At 43.8% G+C, this 21,154-nt stretch overlaps 1 protein-coding gene across 1 annotated transcript; it reads left to right on the top strand.

Moving 5' to 3' along the window:
• Window positions 1-7,183: 7,183 nt before the first annotated feature.
• On the top strand, window positions 7,184-19,930 carry LOC309567863 (cornifelin homolog B-like). Its single transcript, XM_082273367.1, has 4 exons — window positions 7,184-7,209; window positions 15,122-15,233; window positions 17,585-17,721; window positions 19,802-19,930. Exons 2-4 carry the CDS (start codon window positions 15,128-15,130, stop codon window positions 19,889-19,891), a joined length of 333 nt encoding a protein of 110 aa, XP_082129493.1. The 5' UTR covers window positions 7,184-7,209; window positions 15,122-15,127; the 3' UTR covers window positions 19,892-19,930.
• Window positions 19,931-21,154: the final 1,224 nt, after the last annotated feature.

Consider the following 21,154-nt stretch of genomic DNA (forward strand, 5'->3'; position numbering starts at 1 on the left):
ATTCACTATGGAAAGGAATGAAAGGATCAGTTTAACCACTTAAGCCCCGGAAGATTTTACCCCCTTCCTGACCAGGGCCTATTTTGCGATTCGGCACTGCGTGACTTTAACGGACAATTGCGCGGTCGTGCGACGCTGTACCTAAACGAATTTGACGTCCTTTTTTTCCCACAAACAGAGCTTTCTTTTGGTGGTATTTGATCACCTGTGCGATTTTTTGATCATGCGCTATAAATAAAAAAAGAGCATCAATTTTGCAAAAATAACAATATTTTTCACATTTTTTTATAAGAAATTCCCCCAAAAAAAATGTAAAAATCTAAATTTCTTAACATTTTCGGCGAATTTGTTTTATGCTACATATGTTTGGTAAAAAAAATCACAAAAAGCGTATTTTGATTGGTTTGCGCAAAAGTTATTGCGTTTACTAACAAAGGGAAAGATTTTTGTTATTTTTGTTGTTTTTTTTAACGCGTAATGGCGGCGATCTGCGATTTTTTTTGCAGTAGTGCGACATTGCGGCGGACAGATCGGACCCTTGACTGACATTTTTGACACTTTTGGGGTTACCAGTGACAATACTACAGTAATCAGTGCTATACATATGCACTGTTACTGTAAAATTCACTGGCAGTGAAGGGGTTAACTTTTTTGAGAGGGAGGGGTTATGTGTGTCCCTAGGGGCGTGATTCTAACTGTGATTGGCTGTGGCTTGAGGTGTAGGAACAGTGATCAACGGTCCTACATAGTAGAACCGTATAATCACTGTTTCTACACAGGGGAGAATGACAGGCGGCTTGTTTACATCAGCCGCCTGCCTTTCTCCCTCTGCACCGACGATCACCGAGTGACCGGCGGACATGGGATTTGGAAAATTCGGAGGCCAAGTTGTTGCGTTCCTCAAATAATTCTTGAATTCATCAGACCAGGCCACCTTCTTCCAATGCGCCATGGTCCAGTTCTGATGCTCATGTGCCCATTGTAGGCACTTTTGGTTGTGGCCAACATGGGCACCCTGACTAGTCTGCGGCTACGCAGCCCCTTACACAATAAACTGAGATGCACGATGTGTTCTGCTTCCTTTCTATCAGAACCAGCATTAACTTTTTCAGTAATGTGAGCTCTAATAGCTCTTGGATTGGACTATACAGGCCAGTCTTTGCTCCACAAGTGCATCAGTGAGCCCTGCTCTCTTTGTATACTTCCTTTGTGTGAAATCTCTGTCAGTTCCTCTACTTTCCTATTAAAGCGGAGTTCCACCCAAAAATGGAACTCCCGCTATTTTGCTTCCTCCCCCCCTCCGGTGCCACATTTGGCACATTTCAGGGGAGAGGGGGGAACGGGTACCCGTTTTTGACAGGTACCCCTTTCCCTATTCCGGGACACCGCGCCGTGGCCGTCCATCCCGGAAGTTCGGCCCCCTCCTTTTTTCCCCTGCTCCCGAGCCAATAGGAATGCGCAGCCATTACCGGCAATGGCGGGGGCAGCACCCAACATCGCTGGACTCCAAAGACAGGTAAGTGTCCTAATATTAAAAGTCAGCAGCTACAGTATGTGTAGCTGCTGACTTTTAATTTTAGGAAGGGAAGGCGGAACTCCGCTTTAACCACTTTAGCCCCGGAGGATTTGGCTTCTCAATGACCAGGCCCTATTTTGCGATTCGGCACTGCGTGACTTTAACGGACAATTGCGCTCGTGCGACGCTGTGCCCAAACAATATTGACCTCCTTTTTTTCCCACAAACAGAGCTTTCTTTTGGTGGAATTTGATCACCTGTGCGATTTTTATTTTTTGCGCTGTAAACAAACAATTTTGAAAAAAAAAAAGTAAAAATCCAAATTTTTTTACATTTTAGGCCAATTTGTTTTCTGCTACATATTTGTGGTAAAAAAAAATTGCAATAAGCGTATTTTGATTGGTTTGCACAAAATTTATTGCGTTTACTAACTACAGTAAAGATTTATGCCATTTTTATTGTTTTGTTTTTTTTAACTATTAATGGCGGCGATCTGTGATTTTTTTTTTTGTGGGCCGGCGACATTGCGGTAGACAGATCGGACCCCTAACTTACATTTTAGACACTTTTGGGGGGACCAGTGACATTACTAAAAATAACTCAGTGCCAAATCGCAAAAAATGGCCTGGTCAGTAAGGGGGCAAATCCTTCCGGTCCAGAAGGGGATAGGACTCCAAGGGCAAAGTTCCCTCTTTGCCGGTAACACAACACTCTACCAGATGTTTCCTGGGCTTTTCATCACCAGGAATCTTTTTCTCATATTTACAAGGCTGCTACCTGGTCTTCTGGTATACTCTAGTTACATTTTTTATTGTTATTTTCATACAGGATTTATATAGCGTCAACAGTTTGCGCAGCGCTTTACAATGTGAGGGAATACAATACAGTTACAATACAATTCAATACAGGAGGAATTGGACGGCCCTGCTTGTTGGAGCTTACAATCTAGAAATCAGGCGGATGTTCAGGCCTCAGCTGATGGCTCTGTTCAGCCCCCTCTATTATCCTCTTTTTTTTTTTCTGGTGGGGGGGGGGCTGTTATTTGCTCTGTTGCCCTCCTCTCAGTTAGACTGCATTTGGATGTCCCAAATGTACCTTACTACCATGGGCATCCACAGGTAGGGGCAGGGGGGGGGCAAATGCCCCCCCCCCCCCCTGGAAGGGATCAGCTAAGCTAAAAGAGCTGGCAGGAATCCCTACAAATGACCAGGAAGAATCCACCATCATCCCTTTCCTTTGAAAGCTTTTGCATCCTCTTTGTATGTTGATCCCTCGATGGACGCTGCTAAAGCCCCGTACACACATACCAAATGTCGGCCGAACGATCGGCCGTCTTTTGTCCGGTGCTGTCCTGTCGGCTTAAAACTGCAAAAGACTGCACACGAATTTTGTCGGCCAACAACAGCCAACTGCAGAAGTGATGTCATGTGATGGTTAACTTTCCTTGTGTTTTTTCTTTTCTGAGCATGCCCAGTCTTGCTAATCCGCTGTTTGTCGGCCAAATTCTGTACTGACTGGCGAACAATCAGACGTTCTGGTGACGGCCAACAAATATTTTAAAGTCTGCACGACAGATTCTGTTCGGCCGAAAATGCGCTGTCGGCTGTCGGAAGCATCATACTAACAAGCCTACAATCGGCCGATCGGTCGGCGGCCGAATATTTACGGCCGACAATCGGTACGTGTGTACACTGCATTTGGATGTCCCAAATGTACCTTACTACCATGGGCGTCCACCGGTAGGGGCAAGGGGGGGGCAAATGCCCCCCCCTGGAAGGGATTGGTAAGCTAAAAGAGCTGGCAAGAGTCCCCACAAATGACCAGGAAGAATCCACCATCATCCCTTTCCTTTGAAAGCTTTTGCATCCTTTGTATGTTGATCCCTCGATGGACGCTGCTTATGCTTCTTATGGTTTGAGCACGATATAAGGTTGAACCTCCATCCAGTGTTGATACCTTGGCTACTCCTACCCTATTGGCTTCTCCATCTTGGATCCATCTGGGATTGAGCTGAATGGTGCATTTATTACCGTTATCTGCTAAGCGTATCGGCATGCCATATTAACGGACGCACCGTGGAGGAACATATATAACACTGTTATGGTGGAGGATTTTCCATTTTTCACACACCGTTTTCACCTATCTCTTTTGGGACTTTTTATTACCCTGATTAATTTAGGTTATTGTGTTTTTACCTAATTTGATCTGTTCACTTTATTACATTAGGGTGCATTGTTTATACACACCGGCCTTTACAGCCGAGTTGTATATTTGTATAAATTTCACTTTATTGCACTAGTGTGCACATTTTATACACTTGGTTTGGTCACTTTATTGTATTTCCACCGTGCACTATTTATAATAATCGAATATTTGTTATATTTATTTATATCTATCATACTCAGCACAGCTATATTCTGTTTACTTTGTCTAGGTGTTTTCCCACTGCTAGCTGCAGCTTTAATTTTTGTGTATTAGCGCATTATTTTTTTTATTTTTAACCTCCCTGGCGGTATGATTATGTCAGGAATTACATACCAAAAGCGGTACAATTTTTTTCATGGAAATTTGGCGTTATGTATAAGGCTCCATGTACACGGGACGCTGGAAATGGCCGTTTAGGAGCAGTTGGGCGTTTTTTTCAGAAGCCCCTGAACCCATCTACATTTTATCTTATCTGTCCATGTACACCAGGTCGTTTACAGTCATTTGCAGGCAGTTGCGTTCAGGGACTGTTTTTAGAACGCAATTATTTGCGTTCGAACGTGTGTTTCCCGGCGTTTCAAACGCACAAACGCGTCCGAACGCGTCTAAACGCGTCTGAACGCGTCTGAACGCGATGACCCGCGTTTAGCGTTTGCGTTTTTCCATTTTAAAGGGGAATAATTTTTTTGACCTCTAGGAACGCTTCTAAACGCAAACGCCCGCAAACGCTGCTAAACGCCCACTAAACGCGGGTACAAACGCGACTGAACGGACGTTTCAAACGTCCTAAAAATTCCAGCATTCAAAGGGACTTTTAACAACGTCCCGTGTACATGGAGCCTTATAGGCCTACAATTCTTAGTAATTACTGACTTAAACCTGACCAAAACAAGACTCTAGTAGACATCCCAGATGTGATAAATGATATTATATATATATATATATATATATATATATATATATATATATATATACACACATATATATATAATATATAACGCATGAATTATAATCGAATCAACAATATAATTTTATTATATAATATATATATATATATATATATATAATAAAATGATATTATTGATTAGATTCTAAATATATATAATATAAAATGTGTTATGTGTTTGTGTTTTGTGCAACGTTTGAATTTCCCTCCCTAGTTCCGCTCCCATGCAGCATTGCTGCTGCAGGGAACGGAACTAGGAAGTCATCAGACCGACAGACGAGCGGCGGGGATCTCGGCTGGCGGTCACAGCAATGAGAGATCATCGCTGGATCACCAGGAGAAGGTAAGAAACGCCGCTGCGCTCTCTGCACATCTACCCCAAGCGTGACTCGGGGATACCGATCCTGGGCTAAAAAATCCACCCCGAGTCACGCTCAGGGATACCGCCAGGGATGTTAAAGTTCATGTGCATGTGAAGGTAGGCGTCCCAATACTTTTGGTAATATAGTGTATGTATAGGGGCAAAAGTATAGATTTGGACCTTTGAAATCATAAATATCATCAAAAATATAAATAAAGGTCGTAATCATAATGCACCTGATCAGTTCCTTAAAAATATGGAAAAAAAACTATGCGTAATTGAAAAAAAAAATGTGATTAATAATAATAAATGATAAGTTATGATAGAAAGGATACAAATTTACACAAGATACGCATATGGAAGAATGTATGGGAGAGAAATCAGATGTCAATTCCACATTGCAGAACTCTAAGGCCCCTTTCACACAGGCGGACCGTTCAGATCCGCCTGTCCGTTTTTTTGGCGGATCTGAACGGTCCCCCCATGCATCCCTATGGGGCATCGGATGTTAGCGGAGACATGTCTGCTGACATCCGATCCGTCAAATCTGGATGGATGGAAACCCTATTTTCCATCCGTCCAGCGGATCAGATGGGATCAAATGAGAACGGACCAACGGTTCGTTCCCATCCGATTCCCCCATAGAGATGCATGGGGAACTGACAGCTGTGTCTCCGCACACAGCGCAGAGATACAGCTGTCATCCTCCTGCTCAGCGGGAGATCAACGGATCGATTCCCCGCTGAGATAAACGGAGTCCGTCCGACAGACGGGCTGTGTGAAAGGGGCCTAAGGCCCCTTTCACACATACGGTCCGTTTGTCCGTTTTTCATCCATCCGTTGACGGATAAAAAATGGACATCAATGCATCTCTATGTAAAAACAGATGATCATCCGTTAACATCCGTTTTCATCCGCTTCTGCCAATGTCCGTTTTTTGGAACGGGTGAATGCCCTATTTTTCATCCGTCAAAAAAACGGATGTAAACGGACAAACGGTCCGTTTTTCATCCGTTTGTGCATTGGTAGTGGATGTAAAAAAAAAAACAGATGAAAAATGGATGAAAAACGGACCAAAAAAGGATGAAAAACGGACGAAAAACTGATGAAAAATGGATGAAAAACAAGCGAAAAACGGATGAAAAACTTATGAAAAACTGATGAAAAATGGATGAAAAACGGACGAAAAACTGATAAAAAAAGGAAGAAAACAAGCGAAAAACGGATGAAAAATGGATGAAAAACAGATGAAAAACAGGTGAAAAACGTATGAAAAACTTATGAAAAACGGATGAAAAATGGATGAAAAACAGGCGAAAAATTGATGAAAAACTGATGAAAAACGGATGAAAAACAGACGAAAAACTGATAAAAAATGGATGAAAAATGGATGAAAAACGGATGAACAATGGATGAAAATCAGTTGAAAAATGGATGAAAAACAGGCGAAAAACGGATGAAAAACTTATGAAAAACTGATGAAAAATGGATGAAAAATGGATGAAAAACAGGCGAAAAATGGATGAAAAACGAATGAAAAATGGACGAAAAGCGGATGCAAAATGGACGAAAAACGGATGAAAAATGGATGAAAAACTGATACATTTTGACGTGACAGAACTGATCACGATGTGTGAAAGGGCCCTAAGGGGTCCTTACCTGGACTGGCTCACCTATAGGTATGTGTAAATGGAGGTAGGTGGACTCTGCACGGGGACCTGAGTCTCTGTAGGAAGCATGAATAGACATAAAGTATTGTATAGATGTAATAATACAACCTATATCCTAGAATAACCTATTCTTAAATACTGTTAAGTATTTAGCATCCAGATGCTAAACTTTGAAATTCCGAATTCTATTCAATTTGTAAATAGGAAAGTCAGGCTTTGTCTCCCCATTGAATGCAATTCCAAGGAACAGCAGGGGTCAGGGTAGACAGGCAGGGCAGACAAGGTAACAGCTGGGATGGAAGTAGAACCTTTGCAGGTGATGCAGAGATAAGGTGGAAAGGAATGGTCACATGGGAGCGGCGGTGACAAAGAAGGGAGGTGGTGGTGGAAAGCTGTGGTCACAATAGCTGATGTACCCTCCCAGATTTGGTTCAGTGGTGCTGTATAAATACCTAACTCTGGAAAGATTTGTCATTCCTCACCTTTGTTGTAAGACATCGCTGCAGCACAGGTAAGATTCCGCTATGGAGACTTTTTGCATCGCTCATTTTACAATGAGGCTGCTTTTTGCAATTTTGCATGGGCACTGAACTATAATACTGATGACAGCAGAGCACTCATATTTTGAATTTAGAATTTTTGTTTTTCAACCTCTTTTGGGGATTTTAAGAGTCAACTGCTATGCAATTGAATAATTGCGGCATGAGCATGCAAGCCTAAAGCCCCGTAAACAGGTACCGAATGTCGGCCGAACGATCGGCCGTCTTTTGTCCGGTGCTGTCATGTCGGTTGAAATGTGCTCTAGACTGCACACGAATTTTGTTGGCCAACAACAGCCGACTGCAGAAGTGATGTCATGTGATGGTTAACTTTCCGTGTGTTTTTTCTTCTCTGAGCATGCCCAGTCTTGCAAATCTGCTGTTAGTCGGCCGAATTCTGTACTGACTGGCAAACAATCGGCTGTTCTGGTGACGGCCAACAAAAATTTTATAGCCTGCACACCCGATTCTGTTCGGCCGAAAAGTCGCAGTCGGTTGTCAGAAGCATCATACTAACAAGCCGACAATCGGATATGTACGACTGACAATCGCTACGTGTGTACGGGGCTTAAGTCTAAAGGAAAAAGTCTTCAGAAAATCTTATAGTGTGTATGGCCCATAAGCTGGATACACCCTATACAACTTTTGTTGGTAGATATCCATTAGATTTACCTTTTCTATGTAGTGAAGGGCCTGCCAGATTGCATACAAATTGAAAGTGTTTAGGTCTGACCTCATATTATATGGTTTTGGTAAGTCTAAAGAAAAAAAATCTAAAGAAAATTGTATAGTGTGTATCCAGCTTTAGGCTACATTCACATGTGGGCGTAGCGGATCACGGGCAGAATCCCCGCGATTCTGCCCGCGATCCGGAATCATTGCAAATCGCGGGACGCCTGTGCGATGCCCGTGATTTGCAATGGCACCCCAAACGCTGTGCGATGTTGCCGCGATTTCCGCCTGCCGAATCTTGGTAACATCACGCAAATAGAATCGCGGGACGCATGACGCCCAAAAATGTACAGGAGATTCTTTTGTGCGTCATGCGTCCCACGACGATTCTGTTTGTGTGATGTTACCGCGATTCGGAAGGCGGAAATCGCGGTAATATCGCACAGCATTTGGGGTGCCATTGCAAATCACGGGGATCACACAGTCGCCTCGCGATTTGCAATGATTCCTGGATCGCGGGCAGAATCGCGGTGATTCTGCCCGTGATCCGCTACGTCCACATGTGAACGTAGCCTTAAGCTGGATACACACTATACAACTTTTGTTGTCACATTTCCTTTTAGATTTACCTTCAACTATGTAGTGCAAGGGCCCGCCTGATTGCATACAAGTTAAAAGTATTTAGATTTGACCACATATTGTATGGTTTTGGTAAAGCTAAAGGTGGATACACACTATACAACTTTTGTTGGTAGATTTCTTTTGGATTTACCTTTTCTATGTAGTGGAAGGGCCGGCCTCATTGCATACAAAGTGAAAGTGTTTAGGTCTGACCTCATATTATATGGTTTTGGTAAATCTAAAGGAAAAAATCTAAAGAAAATTGTATAGTGTGTATCCAGCTTAAAGGAAAAAATCTAAAGACAATTGTATAGTGTGTATGGCCCATAAGCTGGATACACCCTATACAAACTTTTGTTGTTAGATTTCCTTTAGATTTACCTTCAACTATGTAGTGTAAAGGCCTGACTGATTGCATACAAATTGAAAGTGTTTAGGTGTGACCTCATATTATATGGTTTTGGTAAATCTAAAGAAAATTGTATAGTGTGTATCCAGCTTTACTTTGGACAAAACCTGTACAAGACCGACACCTGCCATATCACTAGCCTGTTCTCAGAGGTTGAGAAACCATTCGCTGGGAAAAAAAAAAACAAAAAGTGGTTTTACCTAATTTTATTTTTTTTTTTTTTCTGAGATCCGCTGGCTCAGGTGTGTCTGCAACGGTGCCTTATGCCTCGCACACACGTTCAGATAATTGGATGACTTATCGTTCGCATTTTGTTACATGATACTAATATTGAATTCAACAATGCATATAAACGTAGGATTTTTTTTTGTACGATTCTGGAAAAGCTTCCTGGTGGCGTAGCTACATATCGGATAGCGCAAAACAAAAACAATGGCAGCCAGGCTTTTTCTGGGTTATTTTCGTGTTTCTGATCATGCGTGGTCTTTGTCGATCGTTTTTTTTTTTTGCGGACGCATACTGTACTGATTAAACAATTGTCATTCGCTAGGCTATCGTAAGACAGAAGTTTTCGTATTTGTCCCTTCGGATTTTGTTGGACGAACTGTCGTGATTGGCTGTCGAAAGCTGTGTACTAACGATCAGATTATCGTGCGATCAATTCAAAGCTATTATTTTCGTATGATTATCTGATCGTGTGTACAAGGCATTACTATATATAAGTTTCAACTTCTTTTGGGGATTTTAGAGCCAACTGATGTGCAACTTAATAATTGTGGCTTGAGCATGCAAACCTAAGCTGGATACACACTATACAACTTTTGTTGGTAGATTTCCTTTAGATTTACCTTCAACTATGTAGTAGAAGGGCCTCCCTGATTGCATACAAATTGAAAGTGTTTAGGTTTGACCTCATATTATATGGTTTTGGTAAATCTAAAGGAAAAAAATCCAAAGAAAATTGTATAGTGTGTTTCCAGCCTTAAGCCCCGTACACACCCAACGATTATCGGCCGAACGATCGGCCGTCTTTTGTCCAGTGTTGTTGTGTTGGTTGGAATGTGCTCTAGACTGCACACTAATTTTGTCGGCCAACAACAACCAACTTCAGAAGTGATGTCATGTGCTGGTTGACTTTCCGTGTGTTTTTTCTTCTCTGAGCATGCCCAGTCTTGCTCATCTGATTTTTGTCGGCCGAATTCTGTACTGACTGAGGAACAATCAGCCGTTCTGTTGTTGGCCAACAAAAATTTTATAGCATGCACACCAGATTTTGTTCGGCCGAAAAGTCGCAGTCGGTTGTCGGAAGCATCATACTAACAAGCCGACAATTGGACGTTGGCCGAACATTTACGGCCGACAATTGGTACGTGTGTACGGGCCTTCACTTTGGAAAAATATGTGCAAGACAGAGCTCCACTATGCCTTTTCTCAACAATTGGCTGCTATTTTTTATATATATATATATATATATATATATCTCACAAAAGTGAGTACACCCCTCACATTTTTGTAAGTGCCGATTCACACTAACGCGGCACGACTTCGGGGGCGACCTGCACGGACTTCATATAATGAATGTCGATGCGAGTCACTCCAGGTCGCCCCGAAGTAGTACAGGAACCTTTTTCTGAGTCGGAGCGACTTGTGTCGCTCCTATTAGAACCGTTCCTGTAGCACACAATGGACCGCGACTTGTCAGGCTGACAAGTCGTGGTAGTGTGAATGGACACTAAATCTTTTATTATATCTTTTCATGTGACAACACTCTGCTGTACACTCACTACTTTACATTGTAGCAAAGTGTCATTTCTTCAGTGTTGTCCCATGAAAAGATATAATAAAATATTTACAAAAAATATGAGGGGTGTACTCACTTTTGTGAGATACTGTATAGAGACTGGTCGAGGATTATTTAAATCCCAACCAGGGGAACGGATGAGAAGCATTATGTGATTCGGTAGGAGACTCTTGTCATACACCTTGTCAACTGGTTTGGGTGTAGATTCTCAAATATATATAAAAAATAAATAATATATATATATATATATATATATATATATATATATATATATATATGTATGTATATGTGTGTGTGTGTGTGTGTGTATAAATATATATATATATATATATATATATATATATATATATATATATATATATATATATGTGTGTGTATATAATATTATTATTCTTTTCTGAGAGTGTGTGTGTGTGTATGTATGTACATATATATATTTATATATATATATACATATACATTTTTTATTTTTTTTTTCCCTGAGATCTGCTATCTCAGATGTGTCTGCAGTGGTGCCTCCCTACTAAAGCTCTGCGTAAACTGTTGACGCTATATAAATACTGTATAATAACCATACTCCCAGGCATCTGATCATTTCATGGATCTAAATAGAATCAAAACATCAAGCGGCTTTCATCTCCCATCTATGGCTTATCTGCTGCAAGCTGGTCTATTCCTTAAGACCGAGTGCCAGGCTGCGATATGCAGTAGGTAAAGGGGGCTCTTCAAACCCTATTCAGATGCGTTGGCTGCACTAGCAGATTTTTAACAGACTTTATCGACCATTTGGGAGATTTTTGTTTTAAAACTTTTTGGAAAAATTTTTGAAAACCTTTTGGATTCTATGGGTGTGGCGCTCGGTAGTTATTTCTCTGTGTTCTTGAAAAGTCTTTAAGCCCTTTCTGCTCATGTAAGCTGCCAACTCAATGCAAACACAGCAAGACTGATCTATTCCACTGTGCAACCACGCCTGTTTGTGGAACATGCATCATCCACCTCACCATTGGCTGTCTGTTTATAAAGGTGGTGTAGAATGAAGTGCCGATAGGCAAGAGTGGCAAAACCCATGGCAATCCATTAGAAATTACCCCAACTCATCCAACTCTATAAAAAGGATTTAATTGGCTGCTATGGCTTCCCAAATAACAGTATCCTGAGGCCCCGTTCACACTGGGGCGACGCTACTTGCCGGGGCGACCTCATAGTTCGCGGCGCGCTGTTGCACCGCGACCTCGGAGCGGCCGGCACGGACTTCTTAACATTGAAGTCTATGCAGGTCGCTCCAGGTCGCCCCAAAGAAGCTCCGGACCCTTTTTCTAAGTCGGAGCGACTTGTGTCGCTCCTATTAGAACGGGTCAGCAGCTTTCCTATGGGAGGCGACCTATGGCGACCAGGTCGCCTGACAGGTCGCCCCAGTGTGAACAGGGACTGAATGTAAAACCTATCCTGGAAAGTCATAATGAGTGTCACTCTTGGCTGTTTTTTTTTTTTTTTTGCATCCCTTTTCACATATTTATTCTTCCGTGTTTCCCTTAGTATGTATGGGAGGTTCTTTCTTTGCATGAAATCCTAAAATTAGCCTCACCCTAATACATTGCAGTGTTACGTGGAATATATTACTTGCTCTCCTTTTTCCAGAGCTTCATAAGTAAACACAAGCTAAATGCGTTTGCTATTTTCTTATGTTAACACAGTATTCAACCCAAGAGCAAACATTTATTATATTGAAGCCTCATAGGTGTGCGCAGTCTACTGCATTAGGGCGTGCACCTCAAAGCTCAAACACATGTGTGTGCGTGCATGCGTATTTATACTCGCGGTGTCCCTAGAGCAGTGGATGGTAGAGATCAACTGATCATCGGCAACACCGATATATCGAGGGCCGATGTGCACTTTCCCCGATATATGGGAATCGGCCTTTGGATTTACCGATATTGCCGATATTTAGGGAAAGTGCTGTACCGGAGTAATGCCTGCAGCTAGAGGCATCACCCCGATACCGGCGTCCATCTTGTAATGACAACCGATGCGGCTGAGAAGTCACTCGGCTGTCATTACAAGGAGCGGGAGGGGGCGTCAACCCCCCTCCCGCCTTCCGCGGTTCGCCCGGGTCTCCCGTCCCACCGTCCTACCTGCACCACCGCCGTCTGACCGGGTCTCCATTTTTTTTTTTTTTTCAGTTCGGCGCCACCGAGTACCCAGAAGTGATGTCATGACATGACATCACTTCCGGGTACTGGCCCCGCCGAATTAAAAGAACTTACAGCATTCAAAACAGCCAAACTTGGCGTTTTGAATGCTTTTAAGTGCAGAGGAGGGGTTTGGCGTCTTTTAGACCCTCAGATCCCTCCCCCACAGTACCTGTAGACATTAAGTAAATAATATATTTTTTTTTTTTATGTCCGAAAATATCTGGCAATACCGATATCCGATGACCAAAATATCGGTATCGGCGTTAAAAAAAAACAACATCGGTCAATCACTAGTGGACGGTGTCAGTAGGGCAGTGGGTGGTGTCAGTAGCTTTTTATTTTTGTTATTTTTTACATTTTTTTTTTTTTTATTAGTGTTTTTGCTAATTTTGTTAGGAGCCCTGTTAGGTTTTGGGTTTAATATAGCTTTAAGAATTTTTAGCTGGTTACTGTTGTGACTTCACTGCCATTTTTCTCCTTGTGTTGGTTTATTACAGCCTTTTTCAAACTTTTCAGCACAGAGGAACCCTTGAAATAACTTTCCAGTCTCAGGGAACCCCTGCTAAAATGACTATATCTCCAGTTCATGATACATTAGGCTCCATTCAGACCTGGGCGTTTTTGAGTGTTTTTCAGCTCCAAAAACGCTCAAAAAAAAAGTTCCAAAACGCCCAACAAGTAAAACCCCATTCATTTAAATGGCCCTTGTTCACATCTTAAGGTTTTGCAAAATGCCTGTAGCTGAAAAAAGTACATGAGCTTCTTTTTGGGCTGATTACCAGCGTTTTTGATAGATGTCAATGCCTGCCTCCAAAAACGCCTGAAAATCGCGGTAAAAAACGCAGTAAAATGGTACGCTCAAGTGTGAATGCAGCCTTATGCCTCATACACACGCATCGATTATTGCCCGTGAATTTTCGGCCAACGTCTGATCGGCCGATTTTCGGCTTGTTATTATGATGCTTTCGACAACCGACTCTGACTTTTCGGCCGAATAAAATCTGCTGTGCAGACTATAAAATTTTTGTTGGCTGTCAACACAACGGCCGATTTTCCGTCAGTCAGTACAGATTTCGGCAGACAAAAATCTGATGAGCAAGACTGGGCATGCTCAGAGAAGAAAAAACACACGGAAAGTAAACCATCACATGACATCACTTCTGAAGTTGGTTTTTGTTGGCCGAGAAAATTTGTGTGCAGTCTAGGCACATTCCAACCAACAAAACACAACTCTGGACAAAAGTCGGACGATCGGTCGGCCGATAATCGCTGCGTGTGTACGAGGCATTAGTGTGATGATCAGTGGGAAAAATGCTCCTTATACTTGTGATGATCATTGGGAAGAATTACCACCTTACATATAGCTAAAATAACCACTGGTGTTAGGAACTTAGCTGAAAGGCAGAAACTGGTCATTGCTCAAGGAACCCTAGAGTTCCATGAAAACCTGGTTGAGAAACCCCAGCTTATTATAAAGCTCCCTGGGTTATTCAGTAAAGCAGTACAGGACTCAATGTAAAATTCAGTGGCGGCCCATCCTTTGGGGGCGCCGCCCCCCCTATCCATGTTACCGGACCCCTAATCTACATGCAGGGCGCCGGACGCATGGATTCCTATGGGGTGGTTTTTTTTTTTTTGAAGGACGTGATTAAAGCCAGAGGCTCTAATAGGCTTCAAAAAAGGGTGGGCTCGGGGCGCAGAGCACTGCGCCCTGAGCCCGCCCAGTTGTGTGACAATAGCGAATGAACATTCGCTATTATCACACGGATCCTCCTCCTGGCCAATCAGGAAGTGGGTCCTGAGACCTGTTTCCAGATTGGCCGAAAGGAGAAGCAATGCCGAGGAGGAGGAGGGAGGAGACACAGAAGACTGAGGGGGAAGCCGCCACCGCTGCTGCCTGCCTGCCCTCCACATGTCCAGGGTGAATGAGCTAGTGACCGAGGGGGGGGGGATGGTGTGCGGACTGGTGTGGTCTGTCTGCCGCCCCCCCGCCAGGCCCATGGAGCACCAGCCACCGCTGCCATAGTTCAGGAGTGTTTCACCACCTTTTGGTCTTTGGTCCTTCTACTCCTCACAAAACACGGGTCCTCTGTAGATTTTGTCCAGTTTTAAAGTGTATTATGACGTCCAATATAGTATGTACTTCTTTTGTCCTAGCCTTATTGCTGATGTCTTCTGTTCTATTCCAGGTCACCATGTCTTACCCAATGACCACCCAGCCTCAGGCAATGCAGGGCTACTCTACCAGTAGCAACCAATGGAGCTCCGAAGTTATGGACTGCTGTGAAGACATGGGCGTCTGTACGTATTTGAGGTTTTACAATCCAAAAAGCGTTCATGACTGTTATTTCTTCCCTGTAGTTTGCACATTTAGATATAGAATGAATGGGCCTGTTGCGTGGAGATTTTTCAGGTTGCAGGCAATCTGTGTGCTAACTGGCTTGCTTCTTATGATGCATCCGTCTGAACTTACCTTGTGTTTGTTCTTAAGACTTGTTCACCACTTTTCATGAATCTCCACTGTGATTTGTACAGTACACAGTGGTGTATTTAGGTTTTGTGCTGCCCTAGGCCTGACTAAACGTCTGCACCCCCTAATTTAAATATGATGCACCCATTCCTGTAAAGGCCACACCCCTTCCTGTTTATGACCCACCCTGTCATCTGTAAACCACAGACCATAACCACAGTCTGTCAGTGCCCATCAGCTTAGCTTCATCAGTTCCCATAAGTTAAGCCTCATCAGTGCCGCCTCTTTACTGCCCATCAGTGCAGCATATCAGTGTGGCCTAATCAGTGGTCACCAGTGCAGCCCCATCAGTGGCCATTAGTACAGCCTTATGTCGTGGGATTAGTAAGATTACTTATGGCGGCGATCTGCGATTTTTTTTATTTTTTTGCGGTACTGCGACATTGCGGCGGACAGATCGGACCCTTGACTGACATTTTTGACACTTTTGGGGGTACCAGTGACATTACTACAGTAATCAGTGCTATACATATGCACTGTTACTGTAAAAATGACACTGGGAGGGAAGGGGTTAACTTTATTGGAGAGGGAGGGGTTAAGTGTGTCCCTAGGGGCGTGCTTCTAACTGTGATTGGATGTGGCTAGTGGTGTAATGGCACAGATCAATGGTCCTACATAGCAGGACCGAGTGATCTGTGTTTTTACACAGGGGAGAATGACAGGCGGCTTTGTTTACATTAGCCGCCTGCCTTTCTCCCTCTCTGCCCGACGATCGCGAGTGACCGGCGGACATTGACTTCGTTGGGTACAAGCGGGGGCGGGAGCGCGCCTCCGGCGGCGCGCGCTCACCCCCTATTCGCTCCCAGGCTAGTGACGTACCGGTACGTCACTTTGCCTGAGAGGGGCTGACCGCCGCCGTATATAGTCAGGCGGCGGTCGGCAAGTGGTTAGAGGGATTGTAAAGTCAGAAGGTTTTTTATCTAAATGCATTCTATACATTAGGATAAAACGTCTTCTGTGTGCAGCAGCCACCCTCCAGCAGCCCCTAATACTTACCTGAGGTCCCTCTGTCCAGCGATGTCCATGAGTGTCTCAGTCATCTTAGATTCTCTCTCCTGACTGGCTGAGACACAGCACTGTTGGCTGCCACTGCTGTCAATCAAAGTCAGCTAGCCAATCAGGAGAGAGAAGGCGTGGGGCTGGGGTGGGGCTCTGTGTCTAAATGGACACAAGGAGCTTTGACACAACTGGGTGCCCCATTGGAAGTTGCTTGCTGTGGGAGCACTCAACAGGAGGGAGGGGGCAGGATCACAGAAGAGGGACCCGAGAAGAGGAGGATCCGGGCTGCTCTGTTCAAATCCACTCCACAGAGCAGGAAAGTATAACATGTTTGTTATTTTTATAAGAAAAAATAAATAAACAAGACTTTACAATGTCCAGTGGAGCTGAGGCTGCAGAGATGGGGACTGGGGAAGCTTTGTCCTCAATCCCTTTCTCTGTCTTAAAAGTGAGACATCAGGGGCCTGATAAGACCCTTGATATTTCACTAAAGCCCCTCAAACGGGGCTCCTAAAAAAATTGGAACAAAAAATATTGTAAAAAATAATTGAAAAACGATTGTGTTGGAAGCGCGCACACATCTAGACTTCCTAGCCTCTGATAAAATGTTTTCCCAACTCCCATTACACTACTTTGATAATTCTTTTTAAACTGGTGTAATTGTTTGTAATGTACAAAAAATATCCTCATTTTGTAAACTCCTCCTTTACATGATTGGGTGCTCAATCTGAATGTAGGCTTTCTGTCTTAGGACCCTATACACTGTTGCAGTACCACGTGTACTGTGCACTTCTTTTTAAATGGAACCCCAACCCACTGTTGGAGCTGGACTGCGCTCCGCAAAATTGTCCATGTTGTGCGTTGTGGTGTGCTGGGATAAAAAAAAAAAATTTGTTAAAAATGTTTTCCCTGTGTTAAAATTTAATTTCTAGATTTGGCATTAAAAAAGTGCATCCCCCAGTGGCTCCCAGTGGTATACCTGCCAGATCTCAGGTGCAGTCTCCTGCAGACTCTCTAATCCGCTGCTGTGGTGCTGCTTCTCTTCCAGGTTAAATGACATCCAGCATTCTTCAACCCACTTTTTTTTACTTTTTTATTAACTCAAAGTTCTTCTCTCTTTCAGGCCTTTGCGGAGCGTTTGTCCCTTGCATTTTGGCGTGCAGAGTGGCCTCAGACTACGGGGAGTGCTGCTGCTTGCCGTTTATAGGAGGTGCCATACTGGCCATGCGCACTGGCATAAGGGAGCGCTACCACATCCCGGTAAGGATTAGACAAAAGCATATTGAGCACACAGGGGCATGGGTGTCCGCAGAACTTTTTTCAGGGGGGGCATCATTTTGAGGTCAGCCATGCTCCGCCCCTTTTCAACAAAGCCAAGGGGGAGGGGCTTAGTCATAATTATTTTCGGGTATTTATTTTTAAAGGGGAAATGGCAGAATTTTATTTTTAAAGCATTTGTGTGAGTGTGTGTGTATATATATATATATATATATATATATATATATATATATATATATATATATATTTATTTTTTTTTAATCCTGTTCCCTTAAAGCATGTTATACAGCACAGTGCTTGTGCTGTGTAATTTGTCCCCTTCTATCACCTAAAATACCTGGTTGATCCTGCCTGGCTAGGTCCCCCCCCCCCCCCCTCTGTAAACTGACCACGGTATACCATGGCTGCTGAGCCCTGACACTGTGGTCAGTCTACGTGCCTCCATCATCCGCAGCCCTACTGTCTTCCTCTGTGCTCTCTCCCACCTCCCCTCCTGCTGCTGTAGTTTCATTTAAAGTTTCATATCCTGTCTACAGTCTGTTTAATAAATCCTGTGTGCCCCTGTGTCTGTGTTTTAGAAAAAAAAGATGTTCTTTACCAGTTTTCAGAGCGTCGATCGCCGCTCACGTGACCCACCACCTCTCTCCTGCTACCAACGTCAGCGGGAAATCCTCGGCCCTGCCTCCTGCAGGCAGTTGTCAGATGGAGAGAGGAGACAGCTGGTGGGTCACGTGAGCGGCAATCGGTGCTAAAAAAACTGGTGAAGAATGGCTTATTTTTTTTAAACACATACACACAGGATTATTAAACAGACCAGACAGGATGGTATAAAGTGGCTTAGCAAGCACTTTAAAGGCAAAGTTGAGACTCCGGAGGGGGCACTTGCCCTCCCTGACGCCCATGCACAGGGGTTGATTTACTAAAACTGGAGAGTGAAAAATCTGGTGAAGCTCTGCGTAGAAACGAATCAGCTTCCAGATTTAAAGCGGAGTTCCACCTAAAAAAAAAAAAAAATACATAAAAATACCCCCGGGACAGTCAGGGTTAGTACATTCCACAATGGATAGCCTCTGAACTGTCCCGGGTTGCACTTACCTGCAAGAAGAAATACTTACCTTTGAAAATGTCCAAATGCCCCCTTCCAGCACAAATTCTTGCCAATCCCCCCCATCCTAGCACAAATCCCCTCATTAGTCCCTGCTAGAACTAATCAAGCCCCCCTCTCACTACAAATCTGCCCCCCTGCTAAAATCTCCTTCCCAGCACAAATCTTTGCAACCCCCCCTCAGCTAAAATACGCTCATTTCTCACATGCACCCAGCAAATATCCACACCCCCAAAAAATTCCCCCTTCTTAGTACAAATCGTCTACCCCTCCAAATTCCCCTTCCAGCACGAATTCTTGCCAATCCCCCCCCCCCCCCATCCTAGCACAAATCCCCTCATTAGTCCCTGCTAGAACTAATCAAGCCCCCCTCCCACTACAAATCTGCCCCCTGCTAAAATCTCCTTCCCAGCACAAATCTTTGCAAACCCCCCCCCCAACTAAAATCCACTCATTTCTCACATGCACCCAACAAAAATCCACACCCCCAAAAAATCCCCCCCTTCTTAGTACAAATCCTCTACCCCTCCAAATTACCCCTTCCAGCACAAATTCTTGCCAATCCCCCATCCTAGCACAAATCCCCTCATTAGTCCCTGCTAGAACTAATCCCCCCCCCCCCCAAAAAATAAAATAAATAATAAATTCCCTTTTTATCCTTTGTGGCTTTTAAGGAATATATTTGAATGAAAATGGTTGTGCCCAGAGTTCAGTTTTATTAACAAAAAAAGAGGGGGACCTTGACATGTGCCACATCCGGGTAATGAATACAAGAATAAAAGTGAATGCATTTTTAAGCGATCTATGGTATCTATGGAAGTGCCTTTTAGAATCCACCATCAGCAGGACTGGGTGCCTGCTTCCATTTAATTCTTCAGTTTTAATAACTCTTCATAGGTCTAGATTTGTCAGAAATAGTCTGTGATGTCTAAGTTATCTCTGTCTTTTGTTCTACAGGGAAGTATCTGTGATGACTGCGTGTGCCTCACATTCTGCGGACCGTGCACCCTCTGTCAGATGGCGCGTGAGCTGAAGGCCAGGAACTGATGAACCCTTAGCATGATGGTTTTATGGCGGGGATCTATGATGGTGTCATGGTGGGAATCTATGATGGTGTCATGGTGGGAATCTATGATGATGTCATGGTGGGAATCTATGATGGTGTCATGGTGGGAATCCATGATGATGTCATGGCGGGAATCTATGGACTGTTTTTACCTTTTTAACAGAACCTGAAAAATTCTGAAATCTCATTGAAGGGGGAGAGGTTACCACATGTGTTACCACTGACCCCCCTTTCCTATCCAACATCTGTTATCACTACGGGAATAATAAATGAAAATGTGGTGTTGCCTATCTCAACCATTCAGATTGGTCCCAGTGAGTTTTATTTACTTGGAAAAAGGAAAGCTCCATTGTGCTTTCTGTGGGCAACACCATTTGTTTGCGCTCTTGGGTAGAAGCCTTTCATAACTGTACAAAGGACTAAAAGGTCAATATTGAGTTTTCCTTTATCTGCATGCATTGATCTCTATTTTTTTAAGATGAAAATAAAATTAAAATGATTACAAATGTTCCTGGTGTAGAATCTATTTTCTAGTGTCTTGAGAAACCTAGGACTATAGATCCACGCCAACCTTCAATAAATTAGAGGTACATCCTATCAGGAAAATTCTGTGTAATTTTTAACTTGTTAGTAGATGTTCAAAAGTAATTTTCTAAGATTTTAAAGGATAAGTTCACCTTTTTTTTTTGGGTGCAACATGGTGCAAATGTCCCCATGCAAAAAGGACTGGATAGGGGTGGGAATTGGATTGGGGGTGGGGGGGTTAAAATTTAGGGATAGACCGATATGTACTTTCCCCGATATATCGGTATCGGCCTCAGAACTGGAAGATATTGCCGTTATTTTTATGACGTCATTCTGCCTTCTTAGGCCACCTCCCTCGCCTTGGACAGCCTCGTCTAGAGTCAGGACTAGTCTCACGGGAGTGTATCACAGCCATACACCCACCCATAGCAGCCAGTGCCAGCCAGCCACCCACATCCACAGGCCCTGTACCAGTTAGCCAGCCACAGGCACTGTACCAGCGAGCCAGCTAGCCACCCAATCACCCACCCATAGGCCCTGTACCAGCCAGCCACCCACAGCCCCTGTGCCATCCACCCACCTACCACAGGGTGCCAGACAGCCAGTCACCCACAGACAGGGTGCCAGACAGCCAGCCAGCCAGCCACCCAGGGGCCCTGTACTAGCCAGTCGCCCACAGGCCCTGTACAAGCCAGCCACCCACCTACCACAGGGTGCCA

This window comes from Pelophylax lessonae, assembly GCF_965119305.1.
Source record: "Pelophylax lessonae genome assembly, chromosome: 12".
NCBI lineage: Eukaryota > Metazoa > Chordata > Amphibia > Anura > Ranidae > Pelophylax > Pelophylax lessonae.